Source organism: Marmota flaviventris, chromosome 8 (genome assembly GCF_047511675.1).
Source record: "Marmota flaviventris isolate mMarFla1 chromosome 8, mMarFla1.hap1, whole genome shotgun sequence".
NCBI lineage: Eukaryota > Metazoa > Chordata > Mammalia > Rodentia > Sciuridae > Marmota > Marmota flaviventris.
In genome coordinates, this window is record NC_092505.1 from 110,647,234 (window position 1) to 110,670,481 (window position 23,248).

A 23,248-nucleotide genomic window follows, 5' to 3' on the forward strand; every position below is an offset into this window, starting at 1 on the left:
TGGTGCACACCTGTAATCCCAGCTACTCAGGAGGCTGAGGCAGGAGGTTCATGAGTTCTAGGCCAGCCTGGTTGACTTAGTAAAACCTGTCTCAAAATGAAAGAGCTGAGGAGGTAGCTGGTGGGAAAACCCCCAGGGTACAATCCCAGGTACTACCAGAACATATATTTTATACATATTTTATTTATATGAAATTTTACATCACTACCATCCATTGGTTGAAAACCTAAGTCACTTGCTATAAAAGTAAATACAATGAAAAAAAATGTGAGCAAAAGAATCCTCGTTGGATGTGCTCCTCTGCCACCGACCCTGGGCCTGAGGACTTATGTCCCTTGGCTGAGGGATGTGGTTAACGATTGGTACAGAGGTGCCACACCAACCCAACTTGGCTTTTTCCTGACCTAACTAGAAGGATCTAAAGAGGAGTCAAAGCAGAAATCCCAAGATTCACAGTGGGATTCATCGTTATTGAATGCCTCTACATAGCCCGTCCCCTGGCAGAGCTCCGAGCACGGTTTACAGGTCACTGAGGAGAGACCACAGAGCAACCTGAGAAGTACTGGCATATCAGGCTGGGCTCATCTGATGTATTTTCTGCTTGTAGCAATGCTGAGAATGAGTAGGCTTTTCTTGAGCTTCCAACAAACTCTCCAAAGATCTTTTCTTATAGTCATTAGTCCAATGATAATTAAAGAAAAAATACAATCTATTAAAAAAAATTCAAAGACAAAATAGAGATGCTTTTATATATTTAAAAAATTTAGCACATGTCTGTAATCCCAACAGTTTGGGAGGCTGAGGCAGGAGGATTGTAAGTTCAAAGCTAGCCCCAGCAACTTGGTGAGGCTCTAAGCAGTTCAGCAAGACCCTGTCTAAATAAAATATCAAAAAAAAAAAAAAAGAACTAAGTACCCTGGGTTAAAACCCTGGTACTGGGCTGTGGCTGTGGCTAGCAGTAGTGCACTTGCCTGGCACGTGTGAGGCACTGGGTTTGATTTTCAGCACCACATACAAATATGTAAGTAAAATAAAGGTCTATCAACAACTAAAAAAATATATTTAAAAAACACCCTGGTACCAAAAAAAATAGATTTAACTATAATGTTTTCTTTTTAAAATGTTTTTTTTTTTTGAATGACACTTCACCAAGCAAAATCTATGGATAACAGCTTCATGAAAAGATTCTCAACTTCATCAGTCATTAGTGAAATGCACATTAAAACCGCATCTGTAAGCACAGCTAAAATTAAAAAGCATGACCGTACCCAGTGTTAGTGAGAATGGGGAGCAAGTGGAATGCACACACTGCTGGTGAGAATATAAGGTGGCTCAACAGGTTGGAAGGCAGCCTGGCAGTCTGTCCAAGGTGATGAGATGGCAGCAGCAGGGAACATGACCGCCTTGTTATCTAGCCACTGCACTCCCAGCAACAGGACCCAAAAGAGACGAGATCAGGTGCTCGCACACAGACTTAAACGCGAATCTCTGTGGTAGCTCTGACTGTAATAGCCCCAAATTGGAAACACGAGTATCTATCAACACAGACAAACACACATGATGGTACACCCAGACCATGGAACATAGTCCAAACACTGACTATTGCTAGTACAGGGATGAATATTAAAATAATTACACTGAGTAAAAAACGTCGAGGCAAAAGCAAGTACATTATTGTATTACTGCATCTATATAAAATTGAGGAAAAGGCAAACTAGGATGGAGTGGCAGACAGAGAGGTGGGCAAGGTCAACAAGGTCACAAAGGAGAGGCTACCAATAGGCAGGTCGTGCTTTCAGAAGGTGACAGATTAATTTCTTATAATGATGGTGTAATTCTTTCAGGGATACATGCATCTGTCAAAATATATCAAATTGTACATTTGGATATGTGCAGTTTATTGTATAACAATAAACTGCATCATAAAGCTATTGAAAGAAACATAACTCCCCCAAAACTGGATATTATAGGCAGCTCCCGTACAGGGTCACTGGTTGTATTAACAAGCTGGGTGTTTTTCAGTTCTCTGTACTTATAACAGCATCTCCCATTCAAACAGGCCCCCCATATATTTAGCCAGCACAAGTTTTGTTAAAGTTGGTTTCACATGAGTGAACTAAGAAAAGATAGAATTTTGTAGCACTAGGGGGTTATTGAAAGTTTTTGAACAGTTTTGAAAAAAAAAAAAATCCGAGCTTCTGTTTAAGACAATCAACTGGGAAGTAATGTGAACAATGAATTGAAATGAAAATGAAGCCCTGTCTTTGTAAGGATACTGGTTAAAATGTTAGAATAACAGTTCAGGCAAAATAAGAGAATGAAGTTCACCCTGGCCAGTGTTGGCCTTGAGAGTGGAACATGGGGGATGGATTGAGGAGACCCTGTGGAGAGGAGAATGTTAGGACCTGGAAACTGACTGTGTGGGGTAATGAAGGAGTACGAGAGCCACTTGGTTGTGTGCAGCCCAGACCCCCTGTGCGTGCTGCCCCTGCCTTAGGAACGCCTGCTCGGGAACTGAGGTGGCCAATACGTCGGGCTAACCTGCGTGGGTGTGGGCATTGCCTGCTCTGAGACAAAGGCTGACACAACAGCATAGGGAGAAACCACCAAGGAAGAAAAGGCAGGAAGGGGACCAAGGCAGGGACAGCCTCATTCAGCAGGCAGACAGGAAGAGAGGCCTGGCAAGTGCTGTGGAAGCCAGGAGAACTCAAGACTCCAGAAGCCTGGATTATACCCGAGGAAGGGCCGAGGGCCAGGAGTAGAAAGCCTGTGTTCAGAAAGAGGGCAAGAGGACAGTTGGAGGGGACAGTGGGAAGGGGACAGGTTGACCAAAGCCCAGGAGAGGGCCGGGCCCACAAGCGGCTGCCACATCCCTGTGACAAGTGTCCTGACTCACCTGGCCCTTTTCCTCTGAGGCACCTCAGAAGCATATTAACCACCCCCCTTGCTGTGAAACTGTCCCAAACTTTTACTGGTGGTAACACAAGAAGAGAAAACATTACTTCATAGAGAGGCCCTATTTTCTTTCTTTCTTTCTTTTTCTTTTTTTTTTTTTAACTTTTATTGATACCTACTTCAAAGAGTTACTGGAGAAATAAATGCGTCTGAATTCCTTCACAGGATGAGACTCTCTTGAGTTCCAGATGCGTAAAGGCAATGCCATCAGGTTGTCAGGTGAGGACCTGGTAGACTGTGTGAAGCCTACCCCTCGTCTGTGTGATGTCAGTGATTCCCAGCAGAAAGACCCCCTTGAGGACTGCCACCCTGCCCAGCTCCACAGCCGCAGGACATGGGCACAACCAGGAAGTAAGATTGTTTTCCCTTAGTAATGACAACCGTTAGACGTCACAGGCAGATGAGGGGAACAGACAATTCTTCCAGAACGATGCAGCCAGTGTGATAGGGGCAAAACCAAGACAAACCACACCATTTCATGTTTTGGAGTTGTTTTACAGTTATGTATGATCAGGAAGTAATCAAATGGTCCTACTAATTCTTCACATTTTTTTTTATGGCCTACCTAGTTTTAAAAGTTAGAGTGTACTCATATGCACTAGATACACTTACGAAATAGCATCACTATAGTTGAAAAGACTTTATACATTAAAAAGCAGCTTGGAAACTGGGCGTGGTGGTGCACATCCTGGTGATTTGGAAGGCTGAGGCAAGAAGGTCACAAGTTTAAGGCCAGCCTGGGTAACTTATGGATGTCCTGTCTCAAAATGAGAATGGCTGGAAATGTAACTCAGTGGTAGAGCAGTTGTGTCATATGCACAAAGCCCTGGGCTCGATACCCAGTATTGCAGAAAAAAAAAAAAAATCTTGTAATAATGAGAACTGCTTTTCTTTATATTTGGCATTGGGATATTTTAAACATTTTCATGAAAGTACAGTCAGTTTTCCATAACCTCATATTCCATACCCATGGATTCAACCAACAGAGATGGAAAATATTTGGAAAAAAAAATATATATATATACATATATTAAAAAAACACAACACACAATAATACAAATAAGAAATGCAGTATACCCACTGTTTACACAACATTTGCATTCTGTTAGGTATTATAAGGAACCTAGAGATGATTTCAAGTGTACAGAGAAATGTGTTATGTCATATGCAAATATTTTTAATTTTTTAAAAACATTTATTTTTTATTTTTAGGTGGACACAATATCTTTATTTTATTTTTATGTGATGTTGAGGATGGAACCCAGTGCCCCGCACATGCCAGACGAGTGCGCTACCACTTGAGCCACATCCCCAGCCCATCATATGCAAATATTATGCCTCTTTACACAGGGGACTTAAGCAACCCCAAATTTGGCATCTGCAGGGGTTCTGAACCCAGTCTCCAGGGGATTCCAAGAGATGACTGAAAACACTAAAAGGCACAGGGCACACACATTTGCCTGCATAAATAAGGTTTAATTTTAAAGTGTTCTGTTTACTCAGACTTAAAGAATGTAGTGAAGTCTAACAATCTGAGTTAAGAAGGATTCTCCGTGCGAGAGCCGACTGCCTGAGGGAAAGAATTAAAAACGCTGGGTTGAAGACAAGCTCCATCCTTGCAAAAGAACTGGTATGATCCCACGTGCTAATAGAGCGTAAAACACAAGAGTCTAAAATCCAGATATTTCTGTTTCACTTGGCACTTCTGGAAATGTCACAGATCCAAGAGTAGTTGGGAATTGATTACACATAGAATGTGATTATCTCAAGGAAAGACTAAAACTTCCAACTCAAGGGTTTATTAGAAGCTGCATTTCTTTGTATTGCTTCCCCTAGTTTCAACTATTTGGAATTAGCATCTATGCCCATGATCAGAGTCAGAAAGAACCAGAGAGATTTAAAGGTTAACCGTGCGAAGCTGAACCACCGTGCCCCGAGGAAAACAGGTGTTCAGATTCTTTCCAGGGCTGCTGGGGTGCAGTGTTCATCTCCTCCTCTCACCTCCTGGATCAGGACCATGGAACCCCCAGGGGGATGTAGCAGAGAGCTCCAGCCTGAGTGAATCAGATGCAGAGGTGCTCTGGCCACCCAGGGCTCTGAAGCAGACTCCCTCTGAGCTGGAGTCCGTTCCAGGTCTGGGATGCCAAGTGTCCATATGAGCTGCATATGGCCAGTGCCAGGGTCTACACGTGTGGCTGGGAGGAGACATACACTCCTCTTGGGAGAGTGGGGGGATGAAGTGCTTTGAAATGAAACGGAGTGGCACCCTAAGGTGAGGAAGGGGAAGCCTGCCCTGGTAGGAACTTTCCTGCCCCATCACATCAGAGCACCTGGAAGAGCTTAGCCAGAGAACTGGCTCAATGCCACATTTTGAAATTTAATTTCCAGTGACTCAGTTATATTCAGTTGAGAAACTGCTTGGTCAGTGACTATTTTCAAAATAGTCACTTGTGGGATCTTTGTTTTTGTTTTTCTCCAATGAGGCTTGAAGTCATAATATTGTAGTCAGATGCGTCCACCTTCACAGTTAGTGCATGTGGCATTCAAAAATGGTCAGACATTTTACCAAATTGTCAGAAGCAACAGACGTCCCGCTGTCAGGGTCCCTCGTGACAGAAGTGCTACCTTGAGGATGTCCAACACCTCACACCAGCTCGCCACCACCAGCTTTCCCTCTCAGTGAGGGGGCAGAGCTTCCCCTTTGCTCAAAACCCAAAGAGTCATTCCTGATTCTTCTCTACCTTCAAGATTTAAAGAACAAAAATAAACAAACAAAACCCCCGAGTCCTGTGGATCCTACCGCAAAAATCTCTCCTCTGCTTGCCTTAGATCATTTACTTATTTTTCAAAACGTCTCTCATAAGAATGATGGCACGGGCTCTCCAACAGAGCTTCCTGTTGGATCCAGAAGATCTAGAAGCGCTCCCTGTCTCCACCCTTACCCTATCTGTCTAGCCTTCCCGTTCCCACCACTGGGGCAGGCATTGGCGGGAACCACTCTGACCTTTTTGCACAAAATGTCTTTGGATTGCAGGCAAGAAAATGTAAACCCTTTTGCGTGGTGTTCACCTTATTGTTCTGCAGCCAGCCCTCAAGAAACTGCTTCCTCTCTCTCCTCCGTCTCCCTACCTTTGCATCTCAGCCATACCTTCCCTTCTGCTGTGTCCCACACAATATTCAAGACACAGAGAATGTGCCACTGTTCCTGATGCTCTCTCTCCCTCTCAAAAGGGAGACGCCCTCGTCACCTCCTTTATCTAGAAAATTCCTATTCATTCCTCAAATCAAATAAAAAACATTATAGGATAAAGTGTTCTGACACACCCAATGGCAAAAAGTTGCCCTTGCATATATTTCCAGCGAACTTTGCCTGTAACTCAATTATGAAAATCAACATATTCTATTGTAAATGCTTGTTTGGATTTCTTCTACCCACTAAATTGCGGATTCCTTGATTACATAATCGGTTCATCTTTTTGTTTTCTTTGCATCTATAATACCATGCACAGGGGTTGCTTGCTATTCTAGTCAACATTATTTTGCCCCGAGTCACCCATATTGATTTGTTTAGTCGCAGCTGGTTATTTTGCATTCTGGACCGTATTCCATTTTATGCATGTATTACAATATTTTGTCCTTTCTCCCATTAATGCACTTCTGTGCTTTCAGTTGTTAAAAAAAAAATAGTATAGACAATGCTGCTGTGAAATCCTCACCTATCTCCAGGTTTTTCCTGAAGTGAACGCCTGAAAGGGAAACTGCATGGTTCTGAGTCATGTGCTCCTTCAACATTTGCAGATAGCATGTTTCCAAATTTGTTCACTAATGCACAGTTTTGTGTTTGTTTTCGTTCCCGTGCCAGGGGTTGAAGCCAGGGTCTCTCATGTGCTGAGCTTGTGCGGTACCTGGAGCTCCATCGCCAGCCCATCCTCCGTGTACTCCTGGTACTTTGAGCACTTTTTAAATAAACCTACACCTGTCACATTTAAATCCCTATTTCATGTAGAACTAATTTTTTTTATAATATAGGAATGCAGTATTTTTTTTTCTGTCTGCAGGTCTCAGCAGACTTTTAAAGAATTTTAAATCCTTTTTAAACAGGTATTTAGATATTTTGCCGGATTGTCAAAAGCAACCTCAGAAGCAAATTTTCTCCCCTCTTTGTCCTCCAGTCTCTTATCCCTTATTCTTTCCTAAGGCAAGTTGTAGAAACTAGAATTCCTCTTCCCCACGGCCAGCCATAGGGAAATTAAGAACCTCATTACACCTCATTTCAGAAAGTTTCTGCCCTGTAGCAAGGCAGTTTGGGTGGGGCAAGTGGAGGAGGGGATGCTACCACTGAGGGGCCAGTAAGAAACTGGACAGACAGGGCTTGCTGGGTTCCCCACTCGGTCTATTAGCATGACATCAGATCTTTGTCCAGTCATGTTTCTTCAAAACTAAGCATAATCCTAAAATCCAAATAAAAATACGGAAGAATAAAAGATCTGGAATAGCCCAAAGTAATTTAAGCAGTAAAAAGAGCAATGCTGAAGGCATCACAGTGCCAGTTTCAAATTATGCCATAGAACTGTAGTAACAAAAAATGGCACAGCACAGGCGTAGAAACAGACATGCGGATGAATGGAATAGATTAGAAGGCAAAGAGACAAACCCACACAGAGGCAGCCATCTGATCCTTGGCAAAGGGGCCAAACACATGCATTGGAGAAAAGACAGTCTTTCTAACAAATGGTGCTGGGACAGCTAGATACGCATAAGAATATGACTAGATCCCAGCTCTCACCCTGCACCAAAGTCAACTCAAAATGGATCAATGACTTCAGGATTGCACAAGGAAAAACGAAATTAAAAAAATAATAATAAAATAAACTAGGCATAAAAGTTGACAGTTCAGCTGGGTCTTTGGATGTGCATTCTGAAGCACCCCAGGATGGGGAAACATGTGATCAAGTCGTTCACTATATTTTTGTTTGGGTCTGGGGTGTCGGCCATGACCCTTTCATAAATGGCCAGAGAGAGATCACACCCCACCCCTTTCTGCTCCTCCATATTTCCTTATCGCATGGGTCAATTTCTGCATCCCTAATATAGGGATTGATCTATTTTCCCTGAGCCAATTGAATATTACTAATTAGTAAATTAATAAATTACTATTAATATTGAAAGCTATCTAGTAGGTTAAATCACTCCTACCTTGTTTTTTTTTTTCCAGGCTATAATTTTCTTAGTTCTTCTACAAAACATTTTATAATATGCTTATTTAGATTATAATCTAAAAAATTTCTATTGGGCATTCAGTTGATAACAATCTATAGATCAGTTTGAGAATTTATAGTTTTAATATGTTGAGTATTTAACTCCAGGTACATAGTTAACTACCTGGTCTTTGACAGTCTATACAATCGCCTGCTCTTCAGGATTTTTCAAAATTTATAACTTTTAAGATTTCTGTTGGCATTTATTTCTGGAAAATGTCTACATTTACATTTATAGTATTATCTATCCATACATATGTTTGATACTATAGATGAGTCTTTTAAGATTATATTTTCTAACATTTTCTGTTACATAAAAATGTAATTAACTTATTAATATTAATCTTAAAAAAATCACATTACTTTCCTATAAAGATGGTAATCTTATATACACTGCCTTCATTTTTCAATATTGAAGATCATCCCATTTTCATGGATGAGTTTTGTTATTCCTATTTACTTCCTTCTATCATTTTCCTTTCTTCTCTCTCTCCTTTTTCTCTCTCTTTTTAAACTGCACTGTCTACACCCTCTAAAATAAATACTTAATGTAAACAAATTTGTATTTTTATGGTTTCTTTTTTTTTAATTTTCATTTTTATACACATCTGCATTCAATTTGCTTTCTTAAGATTCTTTCTGTTCTTTTTCTAACTTCTTAAATTATATACTCATTTTAATATATCTTAGCTTTTTTTCCTCTTAAGTAAAAAGCATTTAAGACTACAAATTTTGATATACATTGGTAGATAGCATTTTCATTGACATTCAGATACAAATTTTTGAAATTTTTATTGTGATTCATCTTGGATTCATGTGTTATTTTAAATTATTTGTTTGCATCTTTTGACTTCCAATGTACATGTGACTTCATTTCTCTTGAGTTATCTTAAGGTTCAAGATGTATTACTTATAATTAGAGTCTTGGAAATTCATTGAAAATTTGCAGTTAGCACATAATCAATGTTTTTAAATATTCCTTAGATACATGGGGGGGGGGGGAAGGAGAAGCAAGTGTTCTCCATTTATTGAACAAAAAGCTCTACATATTTCCACTAGTTGATCTTTTAACACTTTATTCAGATCTTTCTATACAGGTACTGATTTGTGCATCTGATTTATCAAATACATCTGTTTCAAAATCACCCATCACTATGGTGGTTTATCAGTTTCCCCTGTCCTCATTTTACTTTTTGAAGTATAGACTTAAAATTTGTGTTATTACATGTAATCAAGTTTAGGACTATGCCATTGGCTGAATTGATTACTCTTTCTGGGGGTAAAATTGTAGTCTATTTTATCTTATAATATTGCTACATTGACAATCCTTTGGTTACATTTGCTTATGCTTTTCTATCATTTTTGACTTCAACCATTCTAAATCTTAATTTTTAAGGTGTGTCTCTTTTAAACAGGGATAGCCAAATTTTGTTTTATTTCAGTCTTTGTCTTCTAACTGGAGAATTTGATCCAATTATATTTACCATGATGAACACTTTTTTATTTACTTCTATCATCTTATTCTGTATTCCTATATGCCCTTTTTAATATTTAATTTTTCTCTTTCATTATTTTTTAAAAATTGATTTGTGTTTAATTCTAGTTTCTTTCTTGCTGCAAGATTGAACCTTATGTATTCTATTTTTTATCCTTTTAGTGACAAAACTAGTAACATTTAAAGTACAATTAATGTACTCAAGTGTAAGACCTAAACATTAATCAGTATCATTATATTCTTTTCCAACAATATAAGGACTTTGGAGTACTTTGATTAATACTCTCTTAATTTGCACACTATCTATATCTGTTGAGAGCCACAGTTTAGTCGGAATGACGCCTGGCATTTTGCTAGAGGGAATGGTTGAAAGGTGACCCTGCTCCGGGATTAGGGCGGATCCTGCTGGGATTATGGCGGATCCTGCTGCCTTGGGAGCCTGCTACTTTGGAGTTCCCGTTGAGTTCTCCTGGGGGTTCCTGGAGAATTGGTGCGTGGAGCCCGGTGGAGGGAGTGTGTTCCCGGGAAGTGTGTGTAGAGTGCAGGTGAGTTCGGGAATAAAGAGTTGCTGTTTGAACCTACAAGGCTTTTGGCGGCTCCGTTATTTGTGCCCAGCCAGACTGCGGCATATATCATTGTCTAGTATTTTAGTTTATTTTAATTTTTCTTATTGGTTTCCCACTGGAGATTGAACCCAGAGGTACTTATCACTGAGCCACATTCCCAGCCCTTTTTATTTTTTTGTTTGAGACACAATCTCGCTAAGTTGCTGAGGCTGGCCTTGAACTTGTGATTCTCCTGCCTCAGCTTCCCTAGTCTCTGGTAATACAGGGTGCACCAATGCACCCAGCTTCATTGATTGCTAAGATCCATAAACTTTTCTTATCACCATGGTTTTCTGGTAAACATTTCCTTAGATTTACCTGTGTGAATACTGTACTCTGCTACATTCCTTCTCGGATTTCAGATCTTCCATCAATTGTCATTTTTATTCATAAATTGATTCTCAAGAAGTGCCTGCAGTAGGAGTTAGATAGTGGCAATTCTGTCCATTTTTTTCTTTTTAAATTTGGCTCAGTCCAACTGGGACCACTTGACTATATTTTTAACTTGGGAATTTTCAGCCCAATATTCAGATATCTAAGGTCTGGGCTGATCATGAATTCTCACAGGAAATTTCTGTTGTAAATTTACTAGCCTGAGTTCAAGCTAAAGAGAGCGAGGAGGGGGGTGTGGTGGAGATGAGAATACAGTTTTGAATAAAAGGTACACTTTGTCAACCTTTTGGAAAAAGGTCTACCTTCTCTAGAAGTACGTGACTGACACCCCAGCAACTCTGCCAGAGGTGGTTGGGGGACCAGCAGTTAGCGCGATGAGGTTGGTGTGTGTTTCTCCATAGTTTATTGTGGATGTTTCTTCTCCCTGTCCCAGTTCTCTGAAGGACTCTCTGCTCTGAGTTTTCACCTTGCTCGGGACTAGACTTTGTAGAAGTCCCAGGACTTCCAAGTCCTGTTAAAGGAAGTCCTAGGTCATTTAGGTTTGGTGAGGCTCTCAGAGATAGATAGATTGCTCCCGGACAGCAATTTACACCTTCTAGGTTTCTGGGTCATTCCCATTTCTCAGAACTGAGTCACTGCATGGCTAATAACAGCATGGCCACCTGCATGGGGACTCTCTCCCTTATTCTTGCAATTGACCAGCCTGAGTGACCTTGAATAGCCTCAGGAAACCTCAGTTCTGTGATTTTACTTACTAGAAGAATCTAGAGGTCCTTTAGAAGAGAAATTATCTCCAACTTGCACAACCTCCTTAGGAAAAGATTTCACATTCTTGATAAAACCTTACTTAAGTCTCTAATGAACTTTAATGAGATTCAATCTTGTGGTTAAATGAGTGAGGGATCCACCCCTATTGTTGATGATCAGCTGAAAGTGAAAGCCTGCAGTAACTTAAGGCTTTGCTTTTCTTTTGATGTACATTCCAGCTCAGTTCACTACACTCTTCTTTCTGTAAAATGTCCCCACCAAGATGACATTTGAATTTCTCCCTACATTTTTTTTCTTACAAGGAGAGTGAAATAAAACTGTGATGTATGGTCATAACTAAATAGCCTAAAAATTTTTCATTAATGACTTTTTAATTAAATATAAATCATTTACATATACATTTTCAGTTGTCAGTTCAAAGTTTATAACTGAAACAAACCAAGCCATCTTATTTTCTTCTGCTATCAAGATATTCCTGAGAGCTGGGGCTGTAAGTCAGTCACAGAGCAAATACTTAGCAAGCTCAAGGCCCAGAGATCAGCAGGGAACTGGTGTTCTTGAACTTGAGGGGTATGCCACTACCTTCAAAGAAACTTTTTCAGTTTAAAACTTTTATGCAAATTAGAGAACTTGGAAAGCTCCAATGAGAGGGTTCAGTCCAGGCATATGAGCTTGATTTGCATTTCCAGTCAATATACAAGTTTTTGCATTATTCTGGCTAAGCTACTCCCTCTACCAAAAATGCATTATTATGTTAATCAGAATTACATTAAACTTTTCAGCACATGGCTCCATATGAAACAACTGATAACTGGCTATATTTTTTCAAAAATTATTTTTTCAAATTCATTTTAATTCCTTGTTATTAAGTAAAGCTGAAATAACATTTTGGCAATTTCACTGAGAAGTATTAAAAATTAAGAAATGAAGTGTTACAAGACCTAGATTTCCCGCCAAATGAATCTGAGTCAATCAATTTTCTACGTGTCTCCTCTGTAAAACTGTTTCCCGGTGTACTGCCCATGCATCCTAGCTGACATTCTGCCCTTCCCTAATCTTATTCTTGATGCCTAAGGCTGGAGAGTCCTCTTCAGGTGGGCAGGCCAAAACCCTCCGAGCTAAGAAGCCTGCCAGAGTGAGCACAGACGGCTTCCAACTTCATTATAATCTAATTTCCATGCTGAGTGACACACCCAGCAGAGCATACTGGAAGGGCCTGTCCATAAAAGTGGTGCCTGAGTTCTGGGAAACCTCCGCCTCACCCACCCTGCTTATTCTGCATTATCAGGTGGTTCAATTAACTTGTTCAGGTGGCTTAGAGTATTTGGCTTCCCAACACCCGCGGGGGTGGGGGTGGGGAGTCTGCTTTGGAAATAACAGATAAGTAAGCATTTGAGTCAAAATGAACTGTGTTCAGATTCCAGCTGAAACCTAATAAGTGTGCTTATTTCAGGAAATCGCACCTGTAATTTGCCATGAGTACTATGCCTGCAACTTGCACAGACAGTGGAGCATAGAGGTGTGGATAGTACTTGTGAAGATCATGCACCAGATTACTCTAGATTAATTTTCTGTATTAATAGAAAATTGATATTCTCCATATTAATTTTCTCAAAATGTCTCTTTTTTTTGCTTTTTAAATTGAGCTTTTAAATTATACATAATAAACAGAACTTGTTATATATTTGCACACATACAGTATAGCAATGCAATTTGGTCAAAAATGTCTTTTTATCATATTCCACTTAACTCTTTCCTAAGCATGTATTACCTTTTCTCCTTGCTTTTCAGTTTTCTCTACTATGAAAAAAAACCCATAAAATTTGTTAGTGTGAAGGGACTGCTCTATAGCAGTAAATCATTTTGATGTTAAAAGGTAATTCCAAATTCAGGAAAACCCAGTTGTATTTCAGAGTTAATTTCCCAGGGTGGGGGGTGTGTGTGTGTGTGTGTGTGTGTGTGTGTGTTTAATCCAAAGAAGGAAAAGGATCATTGTTAAAGCGATTTATACACTTGGCATTAAAAATACTGGAAGCAGCTGAGGGGTGTGTAGCTCTCCTGTACTCCCAGGTACTTAGGAAGCTAAGCCAGGAGGATCATAAGTTTAAGGCAAACCTCAGCAACTTAGAGACACCCTGTTTCAAAATTAAAAATATGAAGTTGTGGATGGCACTCAGTGATAGGACACCCCTGGGTTCAATTCCCAGTAGTGCAATAAAAAAAATATGCATATATATCTGACCTCCTTGGCTTCTGGGCAATTATAACTGTGAAAAGCAGTTTTAATAAAGGTCCTCCTTTGTGCAAAAAGTACTTCTTTGTTTTTCTAATGCTCAAGAAGGAATCTCAGTGTCTTAAGCGAAATGGTGTGTGCTGCTTAGCAGCATGACATTGACAAGGGTCCCGACACACCCCAGCTCATTTTAGTAGGTAGGCGCACTTTAGCATTTTATTTCGGTCTTTCTCACTCCCCACCCTGTAACCCGCAACCCAAACACACACACAGGTAGAAGATGCCTCAGAGTCAGGAGGCGGGAGTGGAGAGTTTCAGTGCAAATCCTGACATCGTGTTGCTCTGAGAAAGAAAAAGAAAGGGAGACGAGAAGAGAAGGAGAAGGAAAAGGATGGAGGAAAAGGAAAGAAATACAAAGGAGGAGGAGAGTGAAAAATCAATAGAGAGAGGGAGGGAGGAAGCTTGGACGCAGGAGGAAAGGGACGAGCAGGAGCGAAGGCGAGCGAGAAGGAGAAGCATTACTGCCCGAGTCCACTAGGGAGGCCAAGGGACCTTCACCCGCACTACAGAATCCCGAAGAGCCGGTGCATTGTTTTCTTGAAAGCCCCAAGCTAAGCAATTCCAAGAATGTTTGGCAAGGCCCTTTTGGGAATGGTGAGGTGGGGGACCCGGAGACGGGACTTTCTCGCCGCCCCCGCCCCGTGCCGGCCCCCTCGCGTGATGAGGCAGGATTTGGGAGACCTAGCGGAAACCTTCAGGTCACCCAGGGAACTGCTCCTCTCGCTGGTCCTGCGGCTGCGAGGCGGGGTTGAGCGCGCCGAGACACGCGGGGCGCGGAGATGTGCAAGTGGCGAAGCTCGGCCGGGCGCAGGCGGGAGCAGCCGCCCAACTCCCCGCGCGGGATCTGCTGAGAGGCCACGGTGAGTCCCTCGCGCGCGGGTCCGAGGGATGCCGGGCTTCGCCGTCGCCCTGTCGCTCCGGCCGCCCCGGGCCGATCGCTCCCTGGAGTCCAGCCTTGGCGCGGCGCTCCCGGCCGGCCGGAGCGCGCGCCTCGGGGCGCTGGGGGACGCACGGAGCGACGGGCGCTCGGCGAAGCTCCGGGCCGCCCGCCCCGCGCGCTCATTGGTCGGGATGTGTCTGCTCAGCCTCCAACTTCTCCCGAATCGTGCTGGTGAGTCCCGGGAGGGCCGGCTGCACCCGGGGTTGGGGCGCAGGGGTCGCCCGGGGCGCTGGGCGGGCGCGGGCAGCGGCGGGCGCCCCTCGCCCCGCGGCGTGGGCGCAGGAGGCGTGCCCTGGGAAGGAGCCGCCGCCGGGACCAGAGCGGAGCGCAGGGGAGGGGAGGGAAGGGGCCGAGGGTGCCTGGGAGGAGGGCTCTGCGAGTGATGTCAGGTCGACTCTCCAGGTTCATTTCCATAGCTCCCTGCAGCCTCTGCCTGGGAGTTATGTTTGGTTACCGAGATCTGCGCTACCAAATTGCACCGGGGTTGATTTGGGGGCTGGGAATTTGCCATTCCGCTGTACAGACACTGGTTTTTTAAAAAAGCAAGGTTTGTTTTCATTTTGGTTTCTGTCGGATTTTCTCCTCATTTAACTCACTTTTCTATTTTTTTTCTTTTCTTAACCTGAAGATCTTTTCATGATTCCACCTCTTCGTCTCGCTTTGAACCTTGATTTCCTATTATATAATTTATGCTTAAATCTCACAAGGGTTGGTTGGTGCGGCATGGAGGGTGTTTCTTTTGTAGATGGAAGTTTTTTTGAAAGACCTTTTCCTTACTTAACCAGTTTCAGTCTATTTGTACTGTTTTAAAATAAGGGTAATTGCAACCGATCATCCCTCTTCAGCCTCTCAATCAAGTCTATTTCTCCTCCATATGTGATTCAAATGGCAATTTTATTAAACTGGAAACTAGTATCTGGCTTGCAGCGTCAGCATTTGGAAGCTCCTACTCAGAGCAAATAGGCTCTGAGAGCGTGTAGCTTCACTCCCTTGCATTTTTGCTGGGTTCCAGCTCTTTAAAAAACGATATTGTAGTTTCTCAGACTGGATGCCCTGTGCCTCTGGGAGTGATGTTGTTGGGACTTTGTGTCCAGGACTCCATACTTCAGACCCTGGAAGCACTGGCTTAATTGATGTGTGGGAAATGTGGGGATTTCAACTGAGTGCCCTCCTCCTCAGCTTCTGCAGCCTCAATATGGAACCTGTTTTGCTTTTCTGTGCCTCAGTTTCCATGAATGCAAACTGTCATTGCCTAGCAAACCTCAGGGACTTGTAGAAATAAGTTAATGTTATAATATGCTGTGAAGATGAAATTGCTTAGACTCAGATCTCCCTTGGACAAATGGGTTATCCTCCAGGTTTCATGATTTGACAGTCTGATAAATGGATACTTAACGCTGTACCAGTGTGAGAATGAGAATTGCTACATCATATTGCTTTGGAATTCAGCTTATATTCAAGCAAAATGATAATTAATTCTGAGAATGTCAAGTTGAAGTTTTCAGGGTCCTTTTGGGGTTAGATCTCAATTCTAATCATCTACTCCCCTCTGGGGTGGTATCTGGTTTTTAGTTGAAGCTTTTTAACACATTTCTAGTTAAGGTGAAGTATTTTAAGAATGTAGGAATGGTTTTGCATATCCTGCTTTATATGAGAATCCAAGTATCAACTTTATATAATTTTCATATTTTTTTCATTTCCATGTGCCCTTTAGCCCTCTCTCTTAAATGTGGTTGTATATGATTAAATTGGAAGTTCAGGTAACTAGGATTTAGTGCTATGTCCCTTCCTGAGGTTCAGTATCCTGACCCCTGTTTCCTTCAAAGAAAATGGCTTATCATCTGGAATTAAATGAAAATGAATGGCAAAGTTAATTAAGAGGTTAAACTTGCAGCTTTCCCTCTTTTGCTCAATACTGTTAAAAAGTGCTACTTAAGGGCAAAAAGAATCTACAAAGCTTTTTAAGAGGAACAGATGGAGAAAAAGTCTGCTGGTGACTCAAGATGACATTCTTTTGATGAAGGTCCAAGGGCTAGTAACCTGGGTCGCTACCTGAATTTCCCCAAAGCTGTTCCTGCGGCTGCCTCCACTCTCCATGCTGAAGGATAAGGGGGAGAATCCCAGGAAGGTAGCCCAGAGGGAGCAAGAAATGCCTGCCCACCAGCTGTGCCACACTGGGAAGCTTGGTGGTGCCAAAGAGCACTGCCCTGGTTCCCCAGTCTCAAGTTTACTTTACAGAGACACTGAGTCATGTTTCTCAGAAAGAAAGAAAAATAAATAAAATAAGAAAGTTTTTTTTTTTAACCCAGTAAAACATGTCTCTTGATTTGTCTTCTGAAATATTACTAGAGCAGGAGGAGAGAAATTTCGGAGAAATCCTAAAGCAGATGTGATTAATATTTAGGTGTTCTTTAAGGCAGGACTAGAAATTGAAGAGGACTGGGAGAATTACTCATTTGATTGTTTGCCTCTCTGTAGAGTGTCCAGGTATTAAATTTGTTCCTGCCTTTTCTTTGCCCAACTGTCACCTCTATTAAATTAGAACTACAGTCAATGCAATTCCATATTGTAACCCCAGGGGCTGTGCTACTAAAGTAGCATGAGTTACATAACCATTAAGTAAGACATTTTAACATTCAGGTACATTACATTCCACTTTCATTGAGCAGACGTGGTTTTCATTGTTCAATAAAATATTTTTATTTGATAGTCTGTCCTTGATTATAGCCTCATGTAATCAAAGGGACAGAGTGCTTAAGACTTTGCATCCAGGACTGTAAAGTCCAGTTATGGTTCACTTATTAATGACTCCCTGGAGGAAATGAGCACCTTATTGTCTGCTGGGTCTCCCAGACCACACCTCAAATGGCCAGTCTGTTTCTCCTTTCTCTGGTGGCTCAGTTTCTACAAAACACACCCTCAGGGACTTGTGTGTGTGAATTCAACAAAGATCTTTATCTGAAAGAACATTTCTGAGCAGTTACTTAATCTAGGGACTAAATTCTACAACTACTAAATTCCACAGCTAATTTGTTCCTCTCAGAGGTTCTTTCATATCGTCAAGCACAAAAACTAAAGTTTTTTAAACTAAGTTTTGGGAAGTGGCTTATAAGAACTTATAAGCCTCTAAAAGAAGCACCACGATTTAATATTTAGGTTCGTATCCACAATTTCTGCCTAAGAGGTAAGACAGCTTTTACTGCATGATGGTGCAGTTGGTTATATTTCAAACATGACCACGTGTGTCTCTTAGAAAGAATGTTGACTTGCTGTGTGGGCTTGGACAAGTTACCTGACTTCTCTGTGGCCTATTTTCCTAGAATTGGAATATTAATATCCACCTTGTGGAGGTAAAATGAATCAGGTTGTGGAAAACTCTAAGAACTGATGCTGGCACATGGAAAGAACCCACTAGATGTCAGCTATAGTTGGTAGAAGGAATAACACTAATTTATATAAGTTAAATATTTGGCTTAAGGGCTGATACCCTAATCTGCAAGGTAGGCTTTTTTGATCATGTTTTCTTTCCTTTGGTTGCAAAAGAATCATTGATATGGCTAATATCTTTCATTCCACTGACTTTTGGTCTCTGAGTTGACGTCTTCAGAATGTTGTCTGACCAGTTAACTGATGCCTCTATCAGCAGGAGTAGTGATTTTGAGCTGTAAAAACAAAAGTTGTTTTTATGACTAAACTACCTCAAGTGTTTGTTCCTTTTGTTTTCTATCTGTAATCATATTTCAATCAAATTATTGCTTAGTCAAAACCTCAAGGTATTAGTCATTGATTTTGAGCTTGTAAAATAAACCACTGGAGCAAGATGTAAAATCCACCTTTGACATTAGTCCAAAGTTCACAAGAGTGAGTTGTAAGCTTTCTTAATGATGGTACAGCCCCTTATTTGCTTATGAACTTCTGCATTAAAACTATGTGAGTGTCTAACAAACTCGCTTTGTATAACATTGCTGGAATCTTCAGTGACAGCAAAACAAAACAGAAAGGTTGTGACTGGGGCCTGTGGAATTCACATAGCTGTATATTCTTTGCTTTCAGCATCTACATTTTGACTTTTCAACAACAACTTTTATTTCTAATCTAAAATAAATTAACCTTTTACTTTTATCGAGCCACATTAAACATTTATAAAATTATACACAGTTTATTCTTATCTATTTGTTAAGATTTTTGTGTTTATCTGCAGATTTTAGGTGATGGGAAGATCGGAAAGTCAGATGGATATAACTGATATCAACACTCCAAAGCCAAAGAAGCCGAGATGGACCCCCTTGGAGATCAGCCTCTCGGTCCTCGTCCTGCTGCTCACCATCATAGCCGTGACCATGATCGCGCTCTACGCAACCTATGACGGTGAGTGACCCCATGCTGGGTGTCAGCAGGGCAAAGAGAAGGGTCTCCATCTCCTGCTCCTGCCGTCACCCATACCTTAAGAACAGAGACATATGGCAACACAGGATTCACTTGTACAGTGTAACACCTGTGTGTTGAAACAATGAACTTGAGTTGGCTCAAATACACTGCCTTTTATGTTGGAGCAAAGTTGTTAATTGCCAAATATATTTAGGGCCTTCATGTTTACTTTATGAATATATATATATATATATATATATATATATATATATATATATTTTTTTTTTTTTTTTTCCAAAACCTTTATTTTACTTATTTATATGTGGTGCTAAGGATCAAAGCCAGTGCCTCACACGTGCTAGGGAAGCACTCTACCACTGAGCCACAACTCCAGCCCCCTAGTATATAATTTTATTTTATTAAAATATACATAGTTTTATGGCCAGCCTTAGCAATTAGTCAATTTTTGCTGTGTCATGGAAATTCTGAAGAGCTTCACAGGAATTTAAGAAGTCTAATTTGAGTCTTGGACATTTTTCACAATAGGGATTAGCAAAGATTCTTTAATGGGAAAAAGTGATTACTGAAAGATAACTGGAACAACTGATTATTTCAATTAGTCAGGCCTAAGGCTTAGTTTTTAGAGATAATAATAACAACACATTTCTCTTCATAATCAAATTAAAATTTAGGATTTTCCTATCTTCTCCCTCTATTATTTTCTAGCCATTGGCAATTATATATAACATAAGGTTTTTAAGGAGTTGCTATTTAATGGTCAGTTTTTAAAAGAGATGGATAAAATAGAAAACATGCAAATACTTATGCATATACTCTTCTTTGTCTAGATGGCGTTTGCAAATCATCAGACTGCATCAGATCAGGTAAGCAATTGTCTTTGCATTTAATGTATAACATTTGAAAACAAAATGCTAATAGATGTATCTCCACATTTGCTTTGTTTATATTCTTCCTCATTATAGACCACTTATTTTTGTGTCTGTAATCAAGAAATACCAAAATGCATTGAAGTAGTAGATTAAATAACTTGCGTATTCTAAAAAATAATTCACTGTTTTAGCTCCGGGGTATAGGGTGACGTGATAAAGAACTATATGTCTATTTTTATGAAACTCGCTATGTAGTTGGATAAAGAAAATGAAGGCAGGGATGGTGAGCACACTGTTAAGTGCTCAATCATCTCAGGTGTGAGCTCTGAGGAGGAAGTGACCTGTGGTCATCTTGGGCTAGGTGGGGAAGTCAGGGTGTGGGAAATGCCTTGAAGGGGTCTGAGACATGGAAGCAGGCTTGATGGACAGGCATATGTGGTAGAAAGCCTTGAAAGGCCATGTGTAGCCTCAGTGTGGTGGTGAGGGGAAGCAGATCTCCTCCTGAACAGGGTGTGGTCTGGAAGCGCTACACCAGGTGGGGTGGACAGAGCAAACAGTGGGAGCTGCCTGTGACCTGCGGGGAGCCAGGGCTCAGTGGAGGCAGTGGGCAGGGAGCCCCAGATGGCCATGGAGAACTGCCGTGCTAACTGAAACAAGGGACGTGAATGAGCTGGAAATGAGGCCACTGTTTAATATCCAAGGCACTGAGGAGGGTAGTGGCGGCCACTCACAAGTAGAGTGGTTGGGAGATGAACGAGGAGGTGCTGGCTGAGCTGAGAGGAGCATCCAAGGGAGGGAGGGTGAGCAGGACGGTCGGTGGAGGTGGCATAAGAAGCTCAGATTTGGATCTGTCAGCTTGGGGACAGTGGGAGCCTCAGGAATATTTGGGTTCTCAAAAGGACAAGAGCAGAGGCATGGGGTTGAATTGAAGAAGACGTCAGTCATGAGGATAGAAGGAACAGAAGTCAGAGGAGGACGTGAGAGGAGCACGTGTCCCTGCCTCAGGAGGACAGCTACAGAGGCTGAATGCAGCTTCCTCGGGCATGAATGCTACACTCACGCCCTTTAACCATTTTCTGTTGGAAATTATCACCTGGGTTTCTGTTCACTAAGCTGCAAGATTACCAGGGGAGGTGCCTGGGAGGCGAGTCGTAGGGTCTGGTGCCCTTTGCTTTTCTGTGTTGCTTGTTCGTGGACACTCTGCTCTGGGCCTCAGGTGTGATGATCCCACATCCTGAGACGCATTGTAGGGAACTGGAGGGAGACCTCATTTGATTTCAGCCGCTTGCTGCTCCACATGATGGCATGTACTTTCCCATCCAAGGGCTTTCTCAGAAACAAAGATGTTTCTTTGTTCTCTGGGGAAATGCTACATAGCTACTTTGCCTGGGAGATGTCCAGGGTCATTGTACCCAACTGCCAAAGAGACTGCTTACTCCCCCGCAGGTCCTCCCATGCCTCTTTCTCTCTCCACCAGCTATACTGTCATATGCTCATGCCTGTCCAGTCTTGAGAAACCTCCACATAGGCACTGACCTCGCTAGGGTCAGTTCTTCTGTCCTTAGGACTCTGATCTCTTAGTGTACGAGTCCTCTCCTCTCGCTTACCTTTTTTTCCCCCTCTTCATTTTTATTACAGTTTAATTTGGAAGAAATTGGATTCTTCACCTAGGTAGGCACATTTTTGTAAACCCCTCCAGGTGGCTTTCCCCAGAGCTCTAGGAAGATTCCTGCTGTAGTACCCACGTCACAGAGTAGAGTGATGTTTGGAATCTGGAACCTTGTGAATTCATGATTTGGGGACATGGTTCTTGAATAGAGTCTGGAAATGCTCAACTCACCAAAATGTATTTAACCTGCATCTTTTCATGATAACTTAGAAATCATGTCAAGTGTAAAACACCTCAAGAACTACATTTTGGCAGAGAAATGGCCCCATAGAAATAGCTTCCGTGATACCAAGTTCATGGTCAGGCTGTCTCTCTTCCTTCTTCGTTGGTTCACAGGCTGTGAGGACACCTTGATGTTTGTAGTTACTCTTCCTCCTGCTCTCTTGGGCTCACTGTTCCACGCACATACACTCAGTCCTTGGCTGGTTAGAAATCTTTTCTGCCACCGAAAATGCAGCTACTATTTCTTTTAGAAGTTGTTGCAGATTCAGAAAACTCTAGAGGAAACCCTGGGCAGAAGCACATCATAAAGAAGAGTGAGAAGCACGGAGTGTATGGAAAGGAAAGAAAGATAGAAATCTCACTCCAGTCATACAGTCACGGTAGAAGCCTGGGGGTGTTCAAACCTGAGCACTGACCCTCATCTTGAGGGTTGGAAAAGTAGGAATTGGCATCCAAGGTGCTTTCTTTAAAGTTGGCTCCAACTTGAATCTTTCTCCCAGTGGAAGGGATGTTCTGGCAAAGCTGCCTCTCCCTGTGATCCTCTGAGCTCAAGGAGCAGAAGTCAGGCTGAGCTGGGCAAGAGCAAGACCCTGCAGAAGGCTCAGGACCATCTTGAAGTCTGGGCACCTATGATTTAAATTTTTTTAATATATGTCATATATTAGAACATAGTTATAACATATTATAGTAATATATTAAATTAACTTGTTAATATATAAAACACATTAGATTGACCAGACCTATTTAAAATAAAACTTATCTGTAAGCCTACATCCCCAAACTGGTGTCCATTGCATTGTGACTTCCCAGCTCAGAAGGTTCCATGGATAACTGAAGGTTTCATGGGTAATTCTTTGTTGTGGGTGTGGACATCGTAGGGTCCTTCATGGCTTTCCTGACCTACCCACCAGAGCAGCATCCCTCTCCCAGATGTGAAAACCAAAAAAAAAGTCTCCAGATATTACCAAATGTCCCCTAAGGGCAGTGGAGTGCCCTGTGATCAGGTGCCACTGGTGTAGATGAACCAGATAAGTCCACAGTGCTTTTCCTTTGGAGGTAGACAAGGTAATAGCCTTCCAAAGATGTCCATGTCAGTTCCTGGAACCTGTGGGTACATTATCTTTGATGGCAGAAGATCTGTTAAGGAAGGGATTGAGCTAAGGCTTTTGAAGTGGGAAGATTATCCTGAGCAATTGGGTCCTTCTAAGAGGAGGAGAGCAGAGTTTGAGGATCAGAGAAGAAAGCTTGATAGCAGGGGCAGAGGAAGTGAAGGTCCAAGGTGCAGGTGTAGTCTGGTACCCCCGAAGCCAGAGAGTAGGCCCAGGGCTGTCTCCAGGGCCTTCAGAGGTGGCATGGCTCTGCTGGCCCTTCTTGGACTGCTTACCTCCAGAA

At 41.9% G+C, this 23,248-nt stretch overlaps 1 protein-coding gene across 4 annotated transcripts in view; it reads left to right on the forward strand.

The window, feature by feature from the left end:
* Mme (membrane metalloendopeptidase) overlaps nucleotides 1–23,248 on the forward strand; it is a 123,553-nt gene that overhangs the window by 26,314 nt on the left and 73,991 nt on the right. Inside the window, exons 1-3 of one of the 4 annotated variants that reach the window (XM_071615551.1) lie at nucleotides 14,479–14,627; nucleotides 18,909–19,075; nucleotides 19,924–19,959. In XM_071615551.1, coding sequence (XP_071471652.1) covers nucleotides 18,919–19,075; nucleotides 19,924–19,959 — 193 coding nt within the window. In that variant the 5' untranslated portion in view covers nucleotides 14,479–14,627; nucleotides 18,909–18,918. Of the gene's footprint in view, nucleotides 1–14,478; nucleotides 14,628–14,828; nucleotides 14,879–15,077; nucleotides 15,255–18,908; nucleotides 19,076–19,923; nucleotides 19,960–23,248 lie in introns of those variants that run through there. The other 3 variants (XM_071615552.1, XM_071615550.1, XM_027933692.2) reach the window with 3 other exon arrangements.